Here is a 20,375-nt window from a genome sequence, read left to right on the forward strand (position 1 = left end):
CTTCCAGAGACCTGAAGTGGCTGCACCAGGTCCTGAGGGCCTTTGGACCAGTGCTTCCTCAGGGAGTGTTCCTGTGGCGCCCCCTTCGGGGAGGAGGCGACACAACACCGAGGGCTGACGGCTTTTTCTGCACCCTTTCCCAGGGCACAAACTCTTTCCCACATTGTAACTGCAACTCAGGCCTCTGCGGCCTTCCGGGAACCCCACCTCGGTGCAAAGGCACGTGAAGTTTTACACAGAAGATGCTCATCCCTGCGGCGGCCCCCAGCACACCAGGCCTGGTCTAGCAGGTGGGCCTCTGTGCAGGACTCCTTCCCAAGTAAAACCCAGACCAAGCCAGGTCCTGATTCTTCTTCCCTCCCCTCTCCTTTGTAGCCACTCCTCCCTGTGGGCAAATTCTCAGACCCACCCCTGCCTTCTTTCCCTGCCGCTGCGCAGGCCCCGGGGGAGCCCAAGGAGACTAGTGTCCTACGGGGCTGAGAAACTCCCAGAAGGCAGACCCCTGCCCCGGTCTTCCTGGTGTGGGTGGCCCCACACTCCTGGATCGATCCAGTGCAGCCCCTTTATTTGCAGCTTGAAACAAATCCCGTAGATGTGCTTACAAAGAAATCACAACATCCGACAGGAGCAAACGCCGATGGAATGGAATGAAGGTCGGCCTCGGCCACAGCTGCCTTGATGAGCAGGGACACACCCAAGTCCCCGGGTGCCCTCGTCACCCTCTGCTCCCCCACCTTCTCGGCGTCCCCCGTCCCTCCCCGACAGGCCCAGGCATTCCCTTGTGCACTAGAAGTGTGTATGAGCCAAACGTGTTTACATACACTTGGATTAAGGGAACGGACCAGCCCCATAAAACCGGGAACCAGTGGAAGAACTCGAAGGGAAGTACCACATCCACTCCCAGCTGCCTGGAACAAAAGGTCGCAGTAAAAACCCGGAGTGCACACGCCCGCATGGCTCCCGAGGACGAGACAGCTTCCCGGGAACCCCCAGCGCCCTCCCACAGCGCTTCCCCCTGGCTGGGAACAAACGCAGGTGCCTTTCTAACCGCTGGAACGCAGGGGTCATGCTACCCGGCTGGCCAGGCCCAGACCTTTGCTCTGAACGTCCAAGCCCCAGGCCCGCTGTCACCAGGCTGTGCAGGCAGCAGGACTGGCCCCTCGTCTACAACTCAGCCAGTGGACGGAGCTGATGGGGGGCTCCTCCCTGAAATCACATCTTTGGTTACCGGTGCTAACGCCCACCTTAAACACCCCGTCTCTCAGCTCCTCCTCCTTCCATCCCTTCACCTCACTGCCCAGTGAGTGCTGCCTGGTTTTCATTGGCTTAAAAACCAAACCAAACCGAAGCCAACCAGAGAGGGAGAGGTAGGTGAGCAGAGATGGGGAAGTGTACGGAGGACTCTAAAAGTGCTGAGAACTCTCAGGACGAAGGTGGCCCCGCGGCAAGTCCGAGTCCTTTAGACACACGGTGCTACCAGTCGGGGGGTGCTGGTGGGGCCCCGCCTTGTGTTCCCCTAAACGCCCTTTCCTCCTCTCTGAGCTTGAGCACCTGGACCTCAACGGTGGCCAGAGGTTGGCAAGGACACAGCTGCTGGGCGTTCGAGCTCCTGGCAAAGAGCGAAACTCCTGCTCCCAGAGGAAGGGGTGGGGAGAAAGAGCCTGCCTCCTACAGCGTTTCTTAGTGCTCATCCCCAGAGGTAGAATCATTTTATCCAGTATCTGAAACACAAGCTTCGGTTCTTGATATTACAGGAACTCCTGACTGCAGACCTTGCCCCTGCGGCCTCCAGGACCCCTGCCCCTGCAAAGGGGCCACAGGGTGCACGGACAGCAATCGCGCACATACCGCCCCGCCGCGCCCCACGCTCGCTCACCCCGGCTGTGCGCACGCCTACCCACATCCACACCAGCACACGTGACATGGTGGCCAGAGTACATTTACAGTGTGAGAGGCCCGCCGGGGCCGCGTCCTCAGACAGGGTCTGCCCTTGGGTCCTGGGGTGCCGGGTCCCGAGGCCATGCGGCCGTCAGCCCCGTCTCAGTGTTTGATCTCGAGGATGGAGGGGTTATGGTCCAGGATGGCGAGGATGATCTTGTCCATGTACTGCCGTAGCCGGAAGTTGATCTCCTCCTGCTCCTTGAGGGCCTCCATGAGCTGATGGTAATGGGGAGATGTCAGAGCTCAGGGGACCCCGGCACGGCAGCCCCAACATCAACCTCAGCACTCGGGCACCAGGACATGAGTCCAAAGCCCTGGACTCATGAGTCTCACCCCAGGATGTGAACTACGCAGATGCCCAGGCCCCATCCCTGGAGGTGCTGATTTAACTGGTCTGTGGAGGGGCCCGGGTGTGGGTAAGTTTCTGGTAAAAGTTGAGAACACTGGCCAAAGGCATTTCTAATCAGGGCTGACATCCGAAGTCTCAGGACCCTCAGACTTGCAAGGCTGTTTCCTCTGCCCGGAACGGCCCCCTTACCACCCCTGCCCTCCCGCGGCCCCTGTCCAGGTTGACCCTGACCAGTCCTTTAAGATGTCACTGAACGCTGCGCCTCCCTGGCTCACCTGGGAGCTCCCAGAGGCCAGGGTCAGCTCAGCTCTGTGTCCCAAGCACAGGGTAAGGGATTCAGTGACTGCCTCAGATTCAAGTTAAAATGTAACTGGAGTATTTTGGAGACCTGAACCTTTATAGCCATGACCTGAGGGGCAGAAAGAGGGGGCTTTGGTGCTAGGGGCCTGGGTCCCCCTCCATCCATAGGCTCAGTGATCCTGTATCCTGGTCTCTGGATCTGTTCAGACAGCCCCCAAGTTGTCGGAAGATTAAGTGGAGACATACTGCCAGTGTCCCTCCCCTCTGGGCTTAGAAGAGGGGCGTTACAGACTCCCCCGGACACACGTTCATGAAAACTGGCCATTTCTCCACATTTCTGGCTAAGACCCAGACTCCACCTGGCTCCCAAGCCAGAGCGCCTCCCACCACACGAAGGAAGTCGGAGCTGACTTAGCTCCTCCTGCAGCTCTGCCCTGTCACTTAGGTAGTTACAGGGGACTCTTTGGGGCCAGGCCCTGGTCCGCTTTTCCTGCTCTGGGGGTGGGGATGGGCAAGACTCAGGAGGGCCAGGCCCCAGGGCGAGAGCCAGAGTGAACGGCGGGCTACCTCATCGCGCGAGGCCGTGTCTATTTCCGAAGCCAGAGACTGGGCTTTGGTCTGGGTGGCAAAGAGGTTCTTTGCTTCGTAGAGGCTGAGGCTCAGGAGCTGTCCATTCAAGTCATCATTCTGATCCCGCAGCTTATGATTCTCCTGTGAGCCGGACACAGGCAGCATCAGCTCCGGGAAGCACCCAGAACCCACCGGAACCCTCCTGTCTGCACCCACTGTCTCCTGACCCCCACCAGTCCCTCCCCTCAGATGTGCGCTGTGTCAGGACACCCATAGACAATGTGGCCTCTGCCGGGCTTGGGTGGGGAGGGCTGGGTCCTGGAGGTCACGGGTTCTTAGAAGTCACAGCGCTGCTCAGGGGAGCCGAGTTTCCAGGCGGGAGCATGGTTTCTGGCCACCCCTTCCTCCCTGTATGGGGACACTGCCCGCCCGGTGGCTCCTCCAACCCTGGCCCTGGGGAGGAACATCGATGCCCTGGGTCTCTGGGTTGGCAGGCTGGCCCCCCTTGGCACCTCCTACAGCCGGGCTCAGGAGTCCTACCTGGGGGAGCTCTTTCCAGCTGCATCCTAACTCCCCAGTGCCCGTCCAGACCCCCCTCATCAGCCCCATGCTCTAGCTTGTGCCCTAAGGCTCCTGGGGATCACACCTGGGACCGCGGGCGCCCCCTCGTGGATGAGAAGCGCTGGGCTTTAGGACCGCTGTGGGCAGGTGAACACCAGCACTGTCTTGGTGGAGCCAACTCAGAGGTGTAATTTATATAGTGGTCAGCGACCATCACTCTCTCACTGGTCACTGCCCCTCCTGATCCCACTTCCTCCACCATGACTGGTCTCCAATTATAGGAGTGACCCCAGAAACCGCATGAAATGGACTGTGGACTGAGGGCCTGCTGGGAGACCCCCACAGGGAGACACTAGTCTTTAGCTGGGGAGTCTCATTCTCCACCCCACTTGCCCAGGACAGAAGAATGGATGCCAAGGAGACCCGAAAGTTTCCATCAGCCGTGGCCTAGAGGTGAGCCGCCTGCTGAGCTGTAGGAGGAGGGCGAGCAGCCCTGACAACCAGGTTGTCCAGGGGAGCAGACAGGAGCGTGTGCAAGGCTGGTGCCCCAGCGCTCGGCCCCCTCACAGGAAACCCGCCCGCGGGGACTGGGACACCTCATCCTGCTGGACACTGGCTCCCAGGGCCCACCTGCTTGAGCCGCTTGATCTCATGCTCCAGCTCCACCTCTCGAGCCCTGGCACTGAACTCGCCCAGGCCGGTGGATGAGCTGCGGCCCCTGCCTGGCCGCTCGCAGTCCAGCTTGTACATCTGCAGGTGCTCCAGCTCCTTCCGCAGGTCCTCGATGAGCTGCGTGGGAGAGGGGCCCGTGGGTGGGAGCAGGGGCACAGGGGGAACCCTGGAGCCCTCTGGCTGGGACCCACCTCCTGCGTCGCCTCCCGCTCCTTTTGGAACTCAAGGCGGTTCTGCCGCAGCTTGTCCATCATGCGCTTGTACAGGTCCATCTCGTCCTTGAGCCGCAGGCTGGTGTCCTCCAGCCGGTCGGACATACGCTGCCGCTCCTGGAGCAGGAAGACCAGGTCAGCAGCAGGGGACAGTTCCCAGAGGGGCTCAGTGCGCCCTAGAACTTCCCTGAGGGTCTGTGCCAGCCACCTCGCAAACGGGCAATCACACCAGGCCCCTAGACAGAGCCCTCCGAGTCGCAGCCTAAAGAGACGTCCAGATCCCCTAGGGTTCCAGAAACACAGCTAGAAGAACCTTAGGCCTTCAGTGGCGCCAGATGAAACTTGGTTAGAAGGGGGTGGCCCAAACATTTAGAAGCCAATCTTTTCCTCTTTTTTATTATCTTCTTCCATTACATAAGAAAATATATTCACAGTAGAATATTTGGAAAGTCAGAAATATAGAAAAACAAACTATTGTTCATACATATATATTTTTTATCCTCACCCAAGGACATTTTTGCATTTATCTTCAAATAGAGTGGGAGGGAGAGAGGGAGGAAGAGAGAGAGAGAAACAGCGATGTGAGAGAAACACACTGACTGGTTGCCACCCGCACGGGGACAAACTGCAACTGAGGTACATGCCCTTAGTGGGAACCGAACCCGGGCCTCTCTGGTCCATGGGCCGACACTCTAACCGCTGAGCCAAACCGGCCAGGGCTGTTCATATTTTATTGCCTTTTTTTCTAGGGCAATTTTATTAGAATTTCAGCAACCAGAAACTGAAGGCCTCTGATGGCCAACCCTGCCTCTCTGAACTCAGCTCAAGAGCCAAGCCCGAGAGGTGCCCGGACCTGCCGCTCACCTCATCCAGTTTCTCCGTTTGCGACTTGAGCCGAGTCACTGTCGTCCTAAGCTCTGCGTTGTCTTCCTCTAACTGCTGGACCCTGGGGAAAGCAGGACAGAAATGTCAGAAACGGAGATCATCTTACAACTCGACAATGTGCAGCGGTCCTCTGCTCCCCGGAGGAGGAAAGCTACCAGGAGGCGAGAGGGAGAAGATAAATAATTATTCCAAATGATAACACGGCCTTGAGCTTCCCGTCATCCAAGGCAAAATGGCAAAGACACCGAGTTTTTCTTATTTTTTTGATAAAAGGAAACACTCATTTGTGGATAAGAACGCAAGATTTTTTTGCATCCTTGGGGCCTGAAACAAAGGAGGGGCGTGTTTTTCCGGGAGAGCGCCTCCCCGTGGCTGTCTGCGGCAGGGCCCTCCAGCTGGAACCTCCCATCTGGAGGCCATGGCCAGGCTTGTTTCCATGCTGCCTCCCCAGCAGGCACCAGGGCTCTTCCCTGAGTGCTCACTGCAGCTGCCTCTGACAGCCAAGTCACAGTCCTCTACGGCAGCATTCACCAGGGCTGTCCCACTGTGACCCCGTGAAAAGCCAGCCTGGGTGCCCAGGTCGGTTTTAAGTGGCCTGAGAAGAGGGGCAGGTGAGTTGGGGTGTCAGAGGCACCAGAACTGTGCAGGGTCATTTCTGACGGCGATTCGGGCAGAACCTTCCTTCTCCTGCCCACGTCACTTCCTTGTCCTGCAGAGACTGCTTCCTGGCCCCACTCCCTCCAGGGTCCCTCGGAGAGCCTCGCAGGCTGGGCCACGGGGGAATTCAGACACTCGCTCTGAGGCCAGCTCACGGGACCGCGCCACAGGGGGTGCTGTCTGCACATTCTGTGTGAACAGCCGCCTGGAGCTGGGCAGGGCCCTGGGTGAGGAGACAGTCCCCAGGGAGGCTTTCTGGGCTTTGCCCTGTGGCCCCACTGTCTTCTTCCAGCACCTGTTCCCGGACGCCCCTGAGGCCAGCGACCTGGCCAGCTGGCAGAAGCAGACAGAGAACAGTGATGCTCAATGAGGGATCAGCCTCCAGAAACGGATGTAAAACAGCAGCTTCGAGAACATGTGAAAACCCAAAGCCCTGGTTGATCAAGTTCACAAAGGGGTCTCAGGTGCAGGGGCATCAGGTGTCCCCGCTGAAGTGCAGAGGAGCTCCGAGTGCTCAGGTCCCCTGGTCCTGCCCGCCCTCCGCGTGGGGAGCGCTGCTGCCAGCCACGGGGTGCCAGGCGGGGGCCCGCCTCCCAACCCCACCCCAGGCTGGGCCTAGCAGCCCGGGGCTGAGGGGGCCTGAGGAGCGCGGGGTAGCTGTCCCCTCTGCCAGGAGCCCAGGGGCGCAGGGTCGGTGCTGAAGGCAGCCCTGCGACACCACAGCCCTCCCCGCCGGCAGTGTCCCGATGTGCTCTCAGCCACCCTCAGCCGCTGTGGGGCTGGCAGAAGGGGAAACCGAGGCCCAGGGAAGTGACAGTATGTTCAAGCTCATGGAACTGATGGGAGACCAATCAGAATCCCAGGTCAATACTGCCCCCCTGCCTACCTCGGTTCCAACGTCTACCAGAGACCAGGAGCCATGGGGCCAGGGTCGGTGAAGAATCTGACAGCAGGGGGCGCTCCAAGCCTGGACATTAGTCCCAACCCAGGAATCAGGGCACCACCACTGATCTCTGGGTTTTTACCATTCTCTGGTTGCCAGACACGCGAGCCATTTCCAGTTTCACCTGATGGGAACACTACCACGTGAGGGTCCTGCGACACGCCTCCTGGAGAACAAGCCCGCGTGTTCCGGTACCAGTAGAACCGTCAGGACACAGGCTTCCCCTCCGGCGCAGTTCTCCCACCTATTAAATGGGGACAGCGGCCCCCGCCCCACGGGCCGTCCCAGGAACGTGAGGGTGTGTCCGGAGGCAGCGGGCTCCGTGGAAAGGCCCGAACCCCGAACCCCGGCGCGGCGCCCCCCGCGCCCACCTGGAGTGGAGCAGCTCGATCTCCGTGCCCTTCTCCCGCTCCAGCTTGCCGTAGGCCTCGCGGTGCCGCCGCGCCTCCTCCTCCAGGGCCTGCTCAGCCGTGGTCTCCTGATCCTTCACCATCTCCTCCAGCTCGTGCACCCTGGGAAGGGGCACAGACTCCAGTCCAGGGCCAGCTCTCCCGGCCTGTGCCTTCTCACCCTGACCGGGCTGCAGCATGGGGAGCCCTGGCCCCGAGTCGCTGACTCCCCCAGTGTGGCCAGCAGCTCTGACAGATGAGTGAGGGACACTGGCACTCGGCAGAGAGGTGGCAGCTACGCTGCATGGAGGGGCAGGCCCGGCAGTGGGCGCAGAGGGGGCGGAGCTGTGCCCGAGAAGGTGGGACGCGGGCGGACGACAGGCCTCGCCACAGCTGCACAGAGCCACCTTCAGGGCTCACCTCCTCTTTTTATTCTCCCTCTTCCTGGCCAGGGCCCGTTCGGTGAACAATTCCGCTCTGGGCACCTTGACTCCTGGCTAGTGGCCCTGAGCACGCCAGACCAGAGACAGGGCCAGGCCCCACTAGGGCTGTTATAACCCCCACTGGTGGCCTCCCTGCTACGCCAGTCACCAGTCGGGGGCACAACGCACTGGCAGGAGTCCTTCCATGAGGCTGACCTTGGAGTGGGGTACGAAAGGGCCCATTTTGGACCCTACAAGGTTGAGGCTCAGTACCTGGGCAGGGGTCAGTTTAAGTTCCAGGCTATCCTGTGAGGACCAAACACCACATGCACTAGCATCACAGGCAGCGCTGGGGAGGTGATGCTCAGTGGCCCCGTGGGGAGGAGGGAGCAGCAATGCTGGGACTTTTCCCACCGGCAGCAAATGTGGGCCCCCAAATCACACCAGCCTCTCCCTCTGCAGAACTTGCCCGGGAAGGGAGGTCAGGTTCTCATCACTGCAGGACAGAGGGACAGGGGAGTGGATCCCAGCTCCTGTCTTAGGCATGCCCTGGGGCTGCAGACCTGGGGGGTCACGGTCAGGTTCCTACCTGTCTCCCTGTCTCCAAAGCCCTATCGTCTGGGTACTCCGCATGGCCAGAGCCATGTAGCAAGGGGCTGATGCGTCCCAGACTCTCCGAGCTGGGAGGACATGCAGGTCACCTCTCCTGGCTTCTCCTGGGGGCCTTAGCAACAGGGACAGCCCTCCGTTCCCCAGAAGCACAGCCAACGCCCCTAAGCCAAGGCCCAGCCGCTGACCTGTGCACCAGCTGGGTGTTCTCCTGTTTCAGCTTGCTCTTCAAGTCCCCGTTAGTCAGGCTGTCATTCTCCAGTTCCGTCACCTTTTTTTCCAGGAAGCTCACCTACAACAGGGGGCAGAGGTGGGGGTGGATCACACCTTTGCAGCCCGAGAGCCCAGAAACCACGGGACTCATGGCCAGGCCCTCCAACTGACCGAGAGGGGAGCACATCCAGACCGAGGGGGGAGCACAGCCAGACCGAGGGGGGAGCACAGCCAGACCGAGAGGGGAGCACGCCATGTGTGGTGGGAGGGAGGATGGGTGGGGAGGGACGTGCCCACGTGATCCTGGGCAGGGGCAGGGTCTCCCAAACCCCCGAAAGCATCCTCGAGTGCTCCCCGCTCCCGAGGGAACGTGCACTACTGACGCCCCCTCACCCAGGCCCACCTTCTCCGTGATGTCATTGTCACAGGAGTCGACGCTGTCCCGGAACAGGTCCTCAGTGCTGCCATTACTGCTGCTGAAGTTGCTGCTGTGCAGGAGCTGCCTGCGGGGTGCAGGGAGACACACCAGCTGCAGGTGCATCTGGGACCGGACCCAGACTCCGACCATGGCCCAGCACCCGGGGCGATGGGCCAGACCCCTCTAGGGAGGCTGCCCTCACCCAGCCAGGGGCGAGCTGCCTGCCCTCTGAACTCAGGAGATCACCCAGCTCCAGGCTGCTGCGCCCCTGGGCCCCGGCAGACATGGCCAATCCCCACAGCGCCTTCCTGCTGCTTCCGAACCCCTTTCACACAGGTGTTCCAGCCGGGAGCTACCAGTGACCAGAGCTAGTGCGCAAGCCCCTCACCCTCCCAGCGGGAAAACAGCCTGCCCCACAGCCCCAGCAGGCCTGGGCCCCGGAGGCCACCCAGTAAGTAGAGCCCAGTGCCCTCCACCAAGCCTGTTCCTGCTGCATCTCTGGGCACCCTGGGGGAGGGCGAAGGAAGGAGGACCCACCCAGAGTGTGCTGGGCAGAGGGTTGATGGGCAAGACTGAAAACATGAGACAGATGTTATAACTCTTCCCTCAGGCAAAACCCAGCTGCCCCTCCCCAGAGGCTCCCCCTCCCCAGGGGCAGCAGCCAGGGTCTCCACCCAGACAGAGGCTGCCTCACCCCAGCTCCTGGGCCAGAGCCTGGGTGCTCGCTGGCAGCTCCTGGAGCCCTGAGTGAGGACCTGGGGCCAGTTTGCAGAACCAGAGCGGGATCCTGGCAGACCCAGGAAGCCAGCTGTGCAGCATCTGACCTGGAGCCAGGCCACCACGCCCCGGCCTCTGCTGCAGGAAGCCCAGGGCCTCTGTGGGTGCAGCGGCCAGCTCCAGAGCACAGGGTCTCCCAGGGCCCCTGGTGGGCCTGCCTGAGGCTGAGGCCCTGAGGGTTTGCAGAGGCGGACAATGCCCGAAGGGCCCGGCACACCGCGTTCCCCTCTGCCCATTCAGCCACACACGGCGTGCAGGGCGCTGCCTGAGTCTGGGCTGCTGGCACGGAGCTGGCCGCCCTGGCAGCAAGGGCACCATTCAACCTGTCCTCCCCCCAGGGGCCTTACCGTCCAAAGGCCGTGCTAGAGATCTTTCGGTTGGGGCTGCAGAGAGAGAGAGGGAAGAGAAATGGTCATTGAACAGTGGGCTCTAGTCTGCTCCTTCCTCTGCGCTGGCTGCAAGCTACCAAAGTGCGGGGCCAGCCGTTTTCCAGCCCACCGAAGGGATTTCACTACTCAACTTGGCCCTGAGAACCAGCACCCTGATTTTCCTGTTGCAAAAGCATGCAAGCCCCCGAGGATCAACCCTGTTCTGAGAGTGCTCTCCTGCCTGCTGCTTCCCTCCTGGGCCCAACCTGGGCGCCCCCTGCCGCCGCCCCCGCCTCCCTGCCGGGCTGGCCTCACCTGTTGGCCTTCAGGTTTTTCAGCCGGGCTTCCAGGTCATTCAGCAGGTTGATTTTCTTGCAGCACTGCGAGCAGTAGACATCCAGCAGTTCGCTGTTGTAAGCGTGCCGCATTTTCCTAGGCGTCTGCCCCGCACTGATGCATGAGAGAAAATCCCTCAATGGCCATACGGTCTGGGGCCCACCCTGTCCTGCTGAGCTTACTTCACTGGGTTCCCCAACACCTGGGGACCTTGCATGCGTGTGGTCAGGGGTGGGAGTGGAAGGACCGCGCCAGACCTCCTCTCCTCTAAAACCCTCAAAGAGAAGAAGCCAATGAGTTGTACCCATTTCACAGGTAAGGCAACTGAGAGCTAGTGTCAGAGGAGGCGATGCCTCAGGTGTGTGGGAAGGTGTCAGTAGGCCACCTGGGAGAACCCTTCAACAATGAGGTTCTAGAAAATGACAAAAACGACAAATCCCCCAAGCCCGCAGCCTCCCAGGTTGGTTAATTCTACTTCTTCCCTAAGATGGGAGGAGGGCAGAAGAATTCCAGACCCTCAATCGGGGGCCAATGCAGCACCCCCAAACCCCGGGAGCAGAACCCACGTAGCTCAGGACTCTGCCCGCTGAAGCCCCTGGGGATGAGGGAGGGTTGGCTCTGCCGCTCTTCCTGGGCCCCACACGCCATTCCAGACCAAGGGGCCACCTGGAAGACACTGAGGACCCCAGGTCCGAGTAGACATTGGTCCTGGTCTCGTCGTCGGGGCAGGGGCTGCTGGGGACGCAGTCCACGTCGTCCCCCTCCCCGTAGTCTTCAAACTGCTCCTCGTTGCTGATGAGCGAGGTGGTGGAGTGCGTGGAGGGCTCTGACGTCGCCATGGACGGCGTGTGACCCAGGGACCTAGACACAGAGCAGCTGCCTTTACCAAAGCCACAGCCCCACCAGGAGGGCCCCGGGCGCCACAGCGCCGAGGGCCTGATTACGTCCGTGCCTTGGGACCTGGTGAGCACACTTTGGGGACACTGCCCTAAGGGAAAACCTCACCACAGAAACCGTCTGCCCGGCAGATACTCAGACGCCGGCTCCTCTACAGCAGCAAATACTGCTCATGACCAAGGGTTACCTGCAGCCGCCTCCGGCGACACTTACTAAATCATACCAAAGATTGGTACATTCAGTTATTAAATTGTGGACTATCAAATCATTGTTGAAAGGTTCATAAAAAATATTGGCAATAATGTGGAAAATTTAATATTAGATATTAAAGTTGGACATAGCCCTGGCCGGTGTGGCCCGGTGGCTGGAGCAGCAGCCTGTGCACCGAGGGGCCGCAGGTTCGATTCCTGGTCAAGGGCACGAACCTAGGTTGAAGGTTCAGGGACTCGGGAGGCAACCAATGAATGTGTCTCTCTCGCGTCGATGTTTCTCTCTCTCTTTCACTCCCTCTCCCTCCCTTCTCCTCTCTCTAAAAATCAATGGAAAAAATATCCTTAGGTGAGAATTAACAAAAACTAATAAACAAAAATAGTGTTGGACATAAAACTCTACCTACAGTAAGACTGAGCATAATAGACGTCTGCACAGAACCAGGAGACGTGGAAATACAAATATTCCAGGGGCGACAGGGCTTGGTTTTGGGGGGTGGGACTCTGTGATTCCCTCTCCAGTCCCACTTTCCCAGCTTTTTCAAGTCTATTTCATTGGTTTCTACTTCTTTAATCGTGAAATGAAGTTTTAAAACAAATTACAATGAGCTACCAGGTGAGAGGCTTCTCCCCGTTTACAGAGGCGATTTCTAGTCCAAAGAAGCCTAACTCCGAGGAACACGGCCAGAGGCCCTGCGCTCTCCGAGGGGACCCGTGGTGTGGCCGGGGACAGGAGCAGAGCTGGCGAGCCCTGTCTGTAACCCAGGAACAGACAGGACAGCAGCTCATCCCCTGCCAAGGTGAGTCTTCCCATTAGTCATTACACAGTAACCCCTGGATACTGTCACTCCTAAGTCAGGGCTTCTCCACCTTCCTAACCTCCACATTCGGAGACCTGAAAAAAGTGTGTATTGGGTTAAGGCAGTGGTGTTATTTTATTTTATTTTTAAAAATATGTTTTCATTGATTTTTTAGAGAGAGAGGAAGGGAGAGAGAGATAGAAACATCGATGTGAGAGAGAAACACCGACTGGCTGCCTCCTGCACGCCCCCTACTGGGGATCCAGCCTGCGACCCAGGCATGTGCCCTGCTGCCGGGAATCGAACCGGGACCTCTCAGTCCATGGGATGACGCTCAATCCACTGAGCCACACAGGCCTGGCAAGGCAGTGGTTTTAAATTGTGCCCTCTTGCCCTGGCCAGTCTTGCTCAGTGGTTAGAGTGTTGGCCCACACACCAAAGGGTTGAGGGCTTGATTCTCAGTCAAAAGCACACACCGGGGTTGCAGGCTCGATCCCTAGCCCTGGTTAGTCAGGGCTGTGTGGGAGGCAACCAGTCGATGTGTCTTTCTCTCATCGATGCCTCTCTCTCCCTCCCTCTCTTCTACTGTTTCTAAAAGTCAGTGGGAAAATGTCCACTCTAAGAATCAATGAACAATATCCTCGGGTGAGGATCAACAACAACACTAATCAAACTGTGCCCTGAGAGCCCAGGCTCTAAGGAGCACAGTGCTACTGACAGGTGTTAGAGATCACGGTTCCCAGTACCTCCACCCAGTTGTATTTATTTACTTACTATCGGCCCTCAGGTTCCTTAGTACCCCGGGCTGAATTAATCATACTCCTCCCTTCTTTCTCCGATAAATTTTACTAACTCTTGCCACCTGCTGCTGGCTGCCTCATGGTGACTGGTGGTCCCAGACATCAACGGGAACAATCAAGTGGCAAATGACTAGCCAACAGGCCTGTAGCGGGTGACACCTGTCCTCGGGTTGGTTGGTCACCGGCACCGCTGGCGGGCCTCTCCATGGGGCCCATCGAGGACCCCGAGCCCCTGAGTTGGAGAACGCCAGCACTGTGAAGGCATGTTAGGTTGAACCATATGAAATTGCTTTTTTTAAAGGTTGAAAATTATTAAAAATTGACAGCTTCATATGGTTCCATGGATACGAAAACCCCTCCCTGGCCTCTCCACATCTCGGGGTGAGCTGTGACCACTGCCCTCTCCTGACACAGGGGTGCCCACACCCAGCTGTCACGGCCTCCTCGGCTGATGTGGCTGCTGCCCATCAAACACTGTCCTCCCTCGGGGACCGAGTGAGCACTGGAAGAGGGGCTCCCTCTGCTCATGCCCACTAGAGGACGACACTGCCCCACTGGGAAGTCACTAGGTCCTCGTATCACTTTTAAATAACATTTCTGGTCATGAAGACACACGAGCAACAAAGAAAATATAGAATATGGAGCACAGCAGATGGGAGACCATTAAAACCATCAAGAATCTCATCATCCTGAAAGAACTGCTCATTTCCTGGAATAATTTTTCCTAGGCATTTATATATATATAAGTATTATATATATATAATTATATATATTATATATAATTTTTTAAACAAAACTAAGATCATACCTCATGGACATCTTTATAACTTGCCTTTTATTTATTTATTTATTTATTTATTTATTTTTTAATCCTCATCCGAGGACATTTTTCCATTTTTTGTACAGACAGTGTGGGAGGGAGAGAGAGGAACAGAGAGAGAGGGAAACATCGATGTGAAGGGACACATCGAGTGGCTGCCACCCGCACGACCAACCAGGGCCGGGGACAAACTGCAACCGAGGTACATGCCCTTAGCGGGAACCGAACCCGGGTCTCTCCAGACCGCAGGTGGACGCTCTAACCGCTGAGCCAAACCGGCCAGGGCTTTTTTTTTTTTTTTTTTTTTTTTTTTTTTTTTATCCTCACCCGAGGACATTTTTCCATTTTTTGTTCAGGTAGAGTAGGAGAGGGAGAGAGAGAAACATCGACGTGAAAGGGACACATTGAGTAGTTGCCACCCGCACGACCCAACCAGGGCCGGGGACAAACTGCAACCGAGGTACATGCCCTTAGCGGGAACCGAACCCGGGTCTCTCCGGACCGCAGGCCGACGCTCTAACCGCTGAGCCAAACCGGCCAGGGCTTGCCTTTTAAAAACTAACTGAGCCCTGGCCGGTTTGGCTCAGCGGTTAGAGCGTCGGCCTGCGGTCCGGAGAGACCGGGTTCGGTTCCCGCTAAGGGCATGTACCTCGGTTGCAGTTTGTCCCCAGCCCTGGTTGGGTCGTGCGGGTGGCAGCCACTCGATGTGTCCCTTTCACGTCGATGTTTCTCTCTCTTCCTCTCACTCTATCTGAACAAAAAATGGAAAAATGTCCTCGGGTGAGGATAAAAAAATAAATAAAAACTAATTGAGAGATATCCCATACCATTAAATAGGCAATTACACCTGACTTTGCCTGGCTGCCTAAAATTCTAGAACTAGTGCTATTGTTAAGGCTTCGGGCTGCTTAGAACGGTTTGCCGCTGAGAATGCCCACGAGACGTGTGGCGGGGAGCCAATCCTGAGTGCACCTCACGCTTCCTCCAGGAGCCCCTCTGGGGGCTGCACCTCTGGGCCTGGGTCACAGGCGGAGTTCCAGGAAGCTTCAACTCACTTGTCCTCTGGCAGGAACAGGCCCCCGAGACCCCCATCCTTCTCTTCGGCAGGACTCCCGACTGACCCCTCCAGACTCTGGGTGCTCTCCATGGGGCTGTCCATGTCTGACTCGGGGGGGCCCTCAGGCGGGGCCAGTGCCATGGCCTCCTCCTCCTCCGCAGGACAGCAGCCGGGCTCCCTGGGGAGGAGCTCGCCATCAGCAAAGGTGGGGCCTGGCACCTCGCTGCCCTGAGAAAGACAGAGACACAGAATGAGTGAGCTTGGCTCCCTGGGGCTCAGCGTTTGTCAGCAGACGGCACAGACAGCGGCAAGGACATAGTGCTAATTATGAAGCCCAGGCACCCCACCTAATGACAGCAAGGAATGGGGGGCAGAGACCCCGAGGATGAGAATCCCTGCCAGGTGATTCATCTCCGGGCCTCTCACAAGGCCGGCCTCACCAGAGCCCCGTGAGGAGCCAGAACCCCCTGCGACAGCCACCATGGAGAAGGGCCACAGCCAGGCAGCCAGATGGCTCAGGGCACCCGGCAGCCGCTCAGGACCCCCATCACAAAGTTTGCACAGGAAGCCAAGTGACTCAGGAGAGGACTTCATGGTGACGGAGTTCAGGGCGCAGCCACAAATGAATGGCCGCCGAGAACAGTGACCCTGCCCTGGCAGAGTTGGCCGTGGCACGGCCCAGGGGCGTGTGCACACACGACAGGGAGCCACCCTCCACGCCTCTCACCCTTCCGACAACCTCTCGACAACCTCCCAGAACCTCCGCTCTCTCTGTGGGTTGGGAACGGCACTGAAATCTTACAGGATCACTGTGTCACAGTAGGACCTCGACGAATAAATCCCGGCCACAGGACCTGATGCCAGCCGGGGAGGGACGGTCTGCCGTGGGCCCTGCCACAGCCATGCAGCGGAGCGAGGATACGAGGTCCTTCCCTTCTGAGCGCCGGGCCGGTCCCTAGCGCACTGCCCGGCACAATCTGCTGTCTGACGAAGATTTGCCTGAACCCTCTGTTCAGACCACCTTCTGGGAGAGGAGGTCTCGTTTATCTGGTCTCCCCTAGTCTGAGGGACAGCTCTCGGCAACCATTTCTTGGGGCTGCTTTGTCTCTGAGGAGGTAGGCACATCCCAGGTGACACTGCTTCTGCCTGCTCCCATCCGATATGTAACCTGTTCCCAAGGTTCTTGCGCGGGCTCCTCAGCTGGGGCTGGCAGGGCCCTTATTAAAGCTGCTTCCTCCAGCCCAAGTGCAAACAGAGCAACAGTAACAAAGCCTCCAAGAGTCTCAGACAAGATCAGGATCCAGACACAGCTGAGCAAGGACAGCGACAGCTCGGCTGTGTCCACCCAGATGTGTGCAGCCAGTGGGGAGCAGGCAGCCTCCTGGGGGTCTATCCCACCAAGACATCCTGGGCTGAGAGGAGATGCTAATTAATGAGCTTGGCTCCTGCCGCTGCCATGACTCCGGCTGAGCACCAGATGGGCCAATAAAGTCGGCATCAGGCAGCCAGGCCCCCCTGACTAGAGGCCGAGGAGCTGTGTAATTAAAATCATCTTTTTCCACCTAGATGTCACTAATCCAATCCCACATGGCTCCCAACTTCATCAGATCCCGTACCCTAAACAAGCTCTTCGTCCGCAGGCCCAGCGCTGCGTCCCAGGAGAAACAAAGGCAAACAAACATTTACGGAGCAGCCACCAAGGTCCAGAGATGCGTTGAGAGTTGATACATTATCCCATTTGGCTTCGTGACAACTCTCCAGGACAGACTCTTATCTCCATGTTACTAATGAGGACATCAAGGCTCAGAGAGTCACCTGCCAAAAGCCCTCCAGTCTGGCTCTGAAGTCCCCCCCTGCCTCTGGCCACAGGCTTGGTTCCCTTTATCACTGACACAACCACACTGGGTGGATTTTCAGAGCTCCTGGTGACAATGAGGAGGGCACGCACTGCAGGGACACACTGCTAATTATGAAGCCCAGGCACCCCACCTGATGCTGTAACTCCACTGCTGCCCACTTCCGGCCCCTGCGGGAGGCCCTCCGAGTCAGTGTGCGGACACCCGTGGACACCCCGAGAGATGCAGGCAGGAGGGAGCCCTGTGTGCTGCTTCTCTGCCCGCAGGCTTTTCACCTCCCGACCCACGACCCACGACCCACGGCCCACGGGAGGGGAAGCCACACTGCCAGGGGGGATCATCCCCGCTGCGGCTGAAGCAGCGCTCAGCCCCTCTGCAGATGGGCTGCTTCTGGTCTTCACAGCCCCGAGTGGGTCTCCCCCCACCCCCGCTCTGCCCCGCGTGGCTGAAGTGACTTGCCTGGGGCCACGTGGGAGTCAGCGCAGGGCTGGGACGGACTGAGTCACCAACACCCACTCTCTCCCCACAGCACCGTGTCAGCAGGGTCCCGAGGAGACTGCCACCTACCCTGTCCCAGAGGGCAGGCAGGGCGCCACGTGAGACCAGCACCCGGGCTCAGGTGTCCGGCTTGGCCTCCGGATGACTCATGTTTGCCTCACTGGACACCAAGACCCAGAGGCATGTTTCTGCCCGACATTGCCTGGGGTGCAGGTGGGGCTCAAAGCGCCCTTTCACCCCGCATCCCACAGTCATGAACCCAACTCCTGGTGGCTTGTCCACGGTCCCAACCAGGGTGGCCTCAAGTGGCTTGCCTCAGCCACAGGTGGGGCAGTAGGAAGGATCAGACACCCCCACAGGGGCCCCTCTGTCCCCATGAGACCGCCACCTCCTGAGGTGTGCTCTTACCCTGTGATGAGCAGTCCACCTCTGCCTGGCCCTGCACACTCGACTAAGCGCCAGGTGTCTCGCGCAGCCCTGGGGAGCTCGGGCGGTGCACAGAGCGCAGATCAAGGATCCACTGTCTCCATCTGACACATGGGAGGGTGAGGCTCCAGTGGGCAGGGGTGCCCGGGGACTTCCCAGCCAGAGCCCTAAAGCCAGGCCCCTCACCCACCGCTTACCCCCTCTCCTCCCCACCCCTCTCTCTCCCCTCTCCTCTCTCTCTTTCTCACCATACAGCCTTTTCTCTTAGAGTTAGCTGCTCCCTACATCAACACCTTTCATTCAACCCGCAATTGTTTGTCCAAGGCAAGTGGACATATTACAACTTCAAAACTATTCCTGGTGATGCACAACCAATGGACACAATAGTTTGGGGAAAGCAGGAGGGGGGTGGGAGAGGGGAGGAGGGGTCAATGGGGGGAAAAGGAGGTAATCTGTAATACTTTCAACAATAAGTAAAGATTAAAAAAATAAACAAAAGAACGCCATTTCTGGTTTCCCCCTCGATTCAAGTAACATAAAGGGCAGCTATAAGAAATGAGTTGGCTGCACCTCAGTTAGCCCAGACAGTAGTGCTTTGGCATTTGTCCCGGACGAAGTGTCCCTGTCGCTGGTGCTCCTCCCTCAGGGCCTCAGTCCGGCCCAGCTCCCGTTCCCCTGAGCCCTCTGGGGAAGCGCTGGGTGCAGCACTGGGCCTGCGAGGGGTGCTGCTGGGGTTGGGGACAGCCTGCTCCGATGCCCACACCTCAGGCAGGGAGGCAAAGCAGGGGCAGCTGCTGGAAGGCACTGGAAGGGCCACCTCTCCGCCCTGCCCTGAGCCGCCTCTCACTGGCCGGGAGAACACAGAGCCACACTGGAAACCCTTCTGAGCACCAGGTCACATCTGTGGGTGACCCCTATTCCCAGCACTCTCCCTCGGGACCCACAGCGAGCCCTGGGCACAGAGCTCCTAGTTCCTGAGGGCACAGGGCCAGCCACCGTGGGCCACACAGGTGTGGCTGACACATGTCCAGACCACTCCAGGCCACTTCCGCCCACCCTGCGGAACAGTCCCAGCGGTGAAGGGAGGGAAAACAGATGCAGTAACCCTCCACGAGCCCAGGACACCCCTGTGCACGCGGCTGACAGTGCGCACGGATTGGAGGCCGGCACACTGGGTTCAGTCCCGGCAGGCCTGGCCACTCACAAGCTGTGTGACCTTGGGCAAGTGACCTGAGCCCCTGACTCCTTACCTAGAGAATGAGGACAATCACCTGCACCTCGAGGCTAATGTCAGGGCCACACACGATACTTCTCACAAGCCCCAGAGAGGGAACAGCGATGGGGACACGAAACCCGGCCCTGGCCTTGCAGGGGCCGCGAGCTGCAGCAACCAGGCTGTCCCCGCCGCTCAGTCAGCAGGCCCCGGTCGGACAGGGGGCCGGGAGGCATGCCCTCCTCGAGAGACTGGGCACGGGAAATGATCCAAGACCAGGGGTTTCTGGAGAGTTCTGAGGCTCAAGGCTGGGGAAAGAGACTGCTCTGGCAGGGGTGGTCCCCTCCACGCGCGTCCCCTCCACGCCTCCACCCTGCCTCCGGCTGGAGCTGGGAGGCTGGAGTCTCAAGAGCAGTGTTCACCAGCCAGCAGGCCCAAAGTCACCCCTTCCTGTGTAGGAAATTGGCAGGGGCTGAATTCAATGGCTGGTGCAAGGCCAAGTATCAACACCCAGGGAACCATCCACGCCTCGGAGTGGCCACCAAGGCCCCACTGTCCATGCTCTCGGCGCGAGGGCTCGGACCCGGTGATGTCTTTTGGTCCTCTCCTCACTCACCTGGCCCCAGTGGAATCCCACCTCCAGGTCACACACAATTACTCGAATTTTCTTGGAAGCTAATGCATGAAGGGCACTGACTCCAGGTGATCCCATTGCCACGTTCCCTGGGGGAGGGAAGACCCTGAAGGGGTAACCATGGGGGTTTCCGCGTCTGAGCCCAGTGGTGAGCAGCGGGGAGCACACGGTAAGGGGTTAGCTAGTGTCTGCGGAACTAAACTGTGCTGCAGAACGGGGAACTGGGAAGAGCCCAGCACGGCAGCCTGAGGCCTGGGTGCCTATCCTGGCCTGGCCCCTGGTTAGCTGTGTGACCCTGGATCAGCTGTTCATTTCTGAGCCTCATCTCAAAACAGGGATGGGTCCTGGCCACCAATCGATGTCTCTCTCTCTCACATCGATGTTTCTCTCTCTCCCCCTCCCTCCCTCCCTATCTGAAAAAAATAAATTACTGAATGGAAAAATATCCTCGGGTGAGGGTTTTTAAAAGTGCTAGGATGAGATGCTGCCTGGGCAAGGGAGTCGGGAGGCACGGAGGCTCCGCTCCCCCAGCCCTGGCCGAGG

The 20,375-nt window shown here is 58.7% G+C and overlaps 1 protein-coding gene across 1 annotated transcript in view; it reads right to left on the minus strand.

Moving 5' to 3' along the window:
• Positions 1-770: 770 nt before the first annotated feature.
• The window catches only part of RAB11FIP4 (RAB11 family interacting protein 4), an 83,286-nt gene continuing 63,681 nt past the window's right edge, over positions 771-20,375 (minus strand). The window contains exons 4-15 of the mRNA XM_036269446.1: positions 15,204-15,433; positions 11,289-11,483; positions 10,602-10,736; positions 10,266-10,301; positions 9,127-9,226; positions 8,699-8,802; positions 7,462-7,602; positions 5,470-5,551; positions 4,585-4,722; positions 4,352-4,510; positions 3,158-3,301; positions 771-2,157 (exon numbers count right to left, since the gene is read on the minus strand). Coding sequence (XP_036125339.1) covers positions 2,041-2,157; positions 3,158-3,301; positions 4,352-4,510; positions 4,585-4,722; positions 5,470-5,551; positions 7,462-7,602; positions 8,699-8,802; positions 9,127-9,226; positions 10,266-10,301; positions 10,602-10,736; positions 11,289-11,483; positions 15,204-15,433 — 1,581 coding nt within the window. The 3' untranslated portion in view covers positions 771-2,040. The remainder of the gene's footprint in view (positions 2,158-3,157; positions 3,302-4,351; positions 4,511-4,584; positions 4,723-5,469; positions 5,552-7,461; positions 7,603-8,698; positions 8,803-9,126; positions 9,227-10,265; positions 10,302-10,601; positions 10,737-11,288; positions 11,484-15,203; positions 15,434-20,375) is intronic.

This window comes from Molossus molossus, unplaced genomic scaffold, assembly GCF_014108415.1.
Source record: "Molossus molossus isolate mMolMol1 unplaced genomic scaffold, mMolMol1.p scaffold_m16_p_19, whole genome shotgun sequence".
Classification (NCBI taxonomy): domain Eukaryota; kingdom Metazoa; phylum Chordata; class Mammalia; order Chiroptera; family Molossidae; genus Molossus; species Molossus molossus.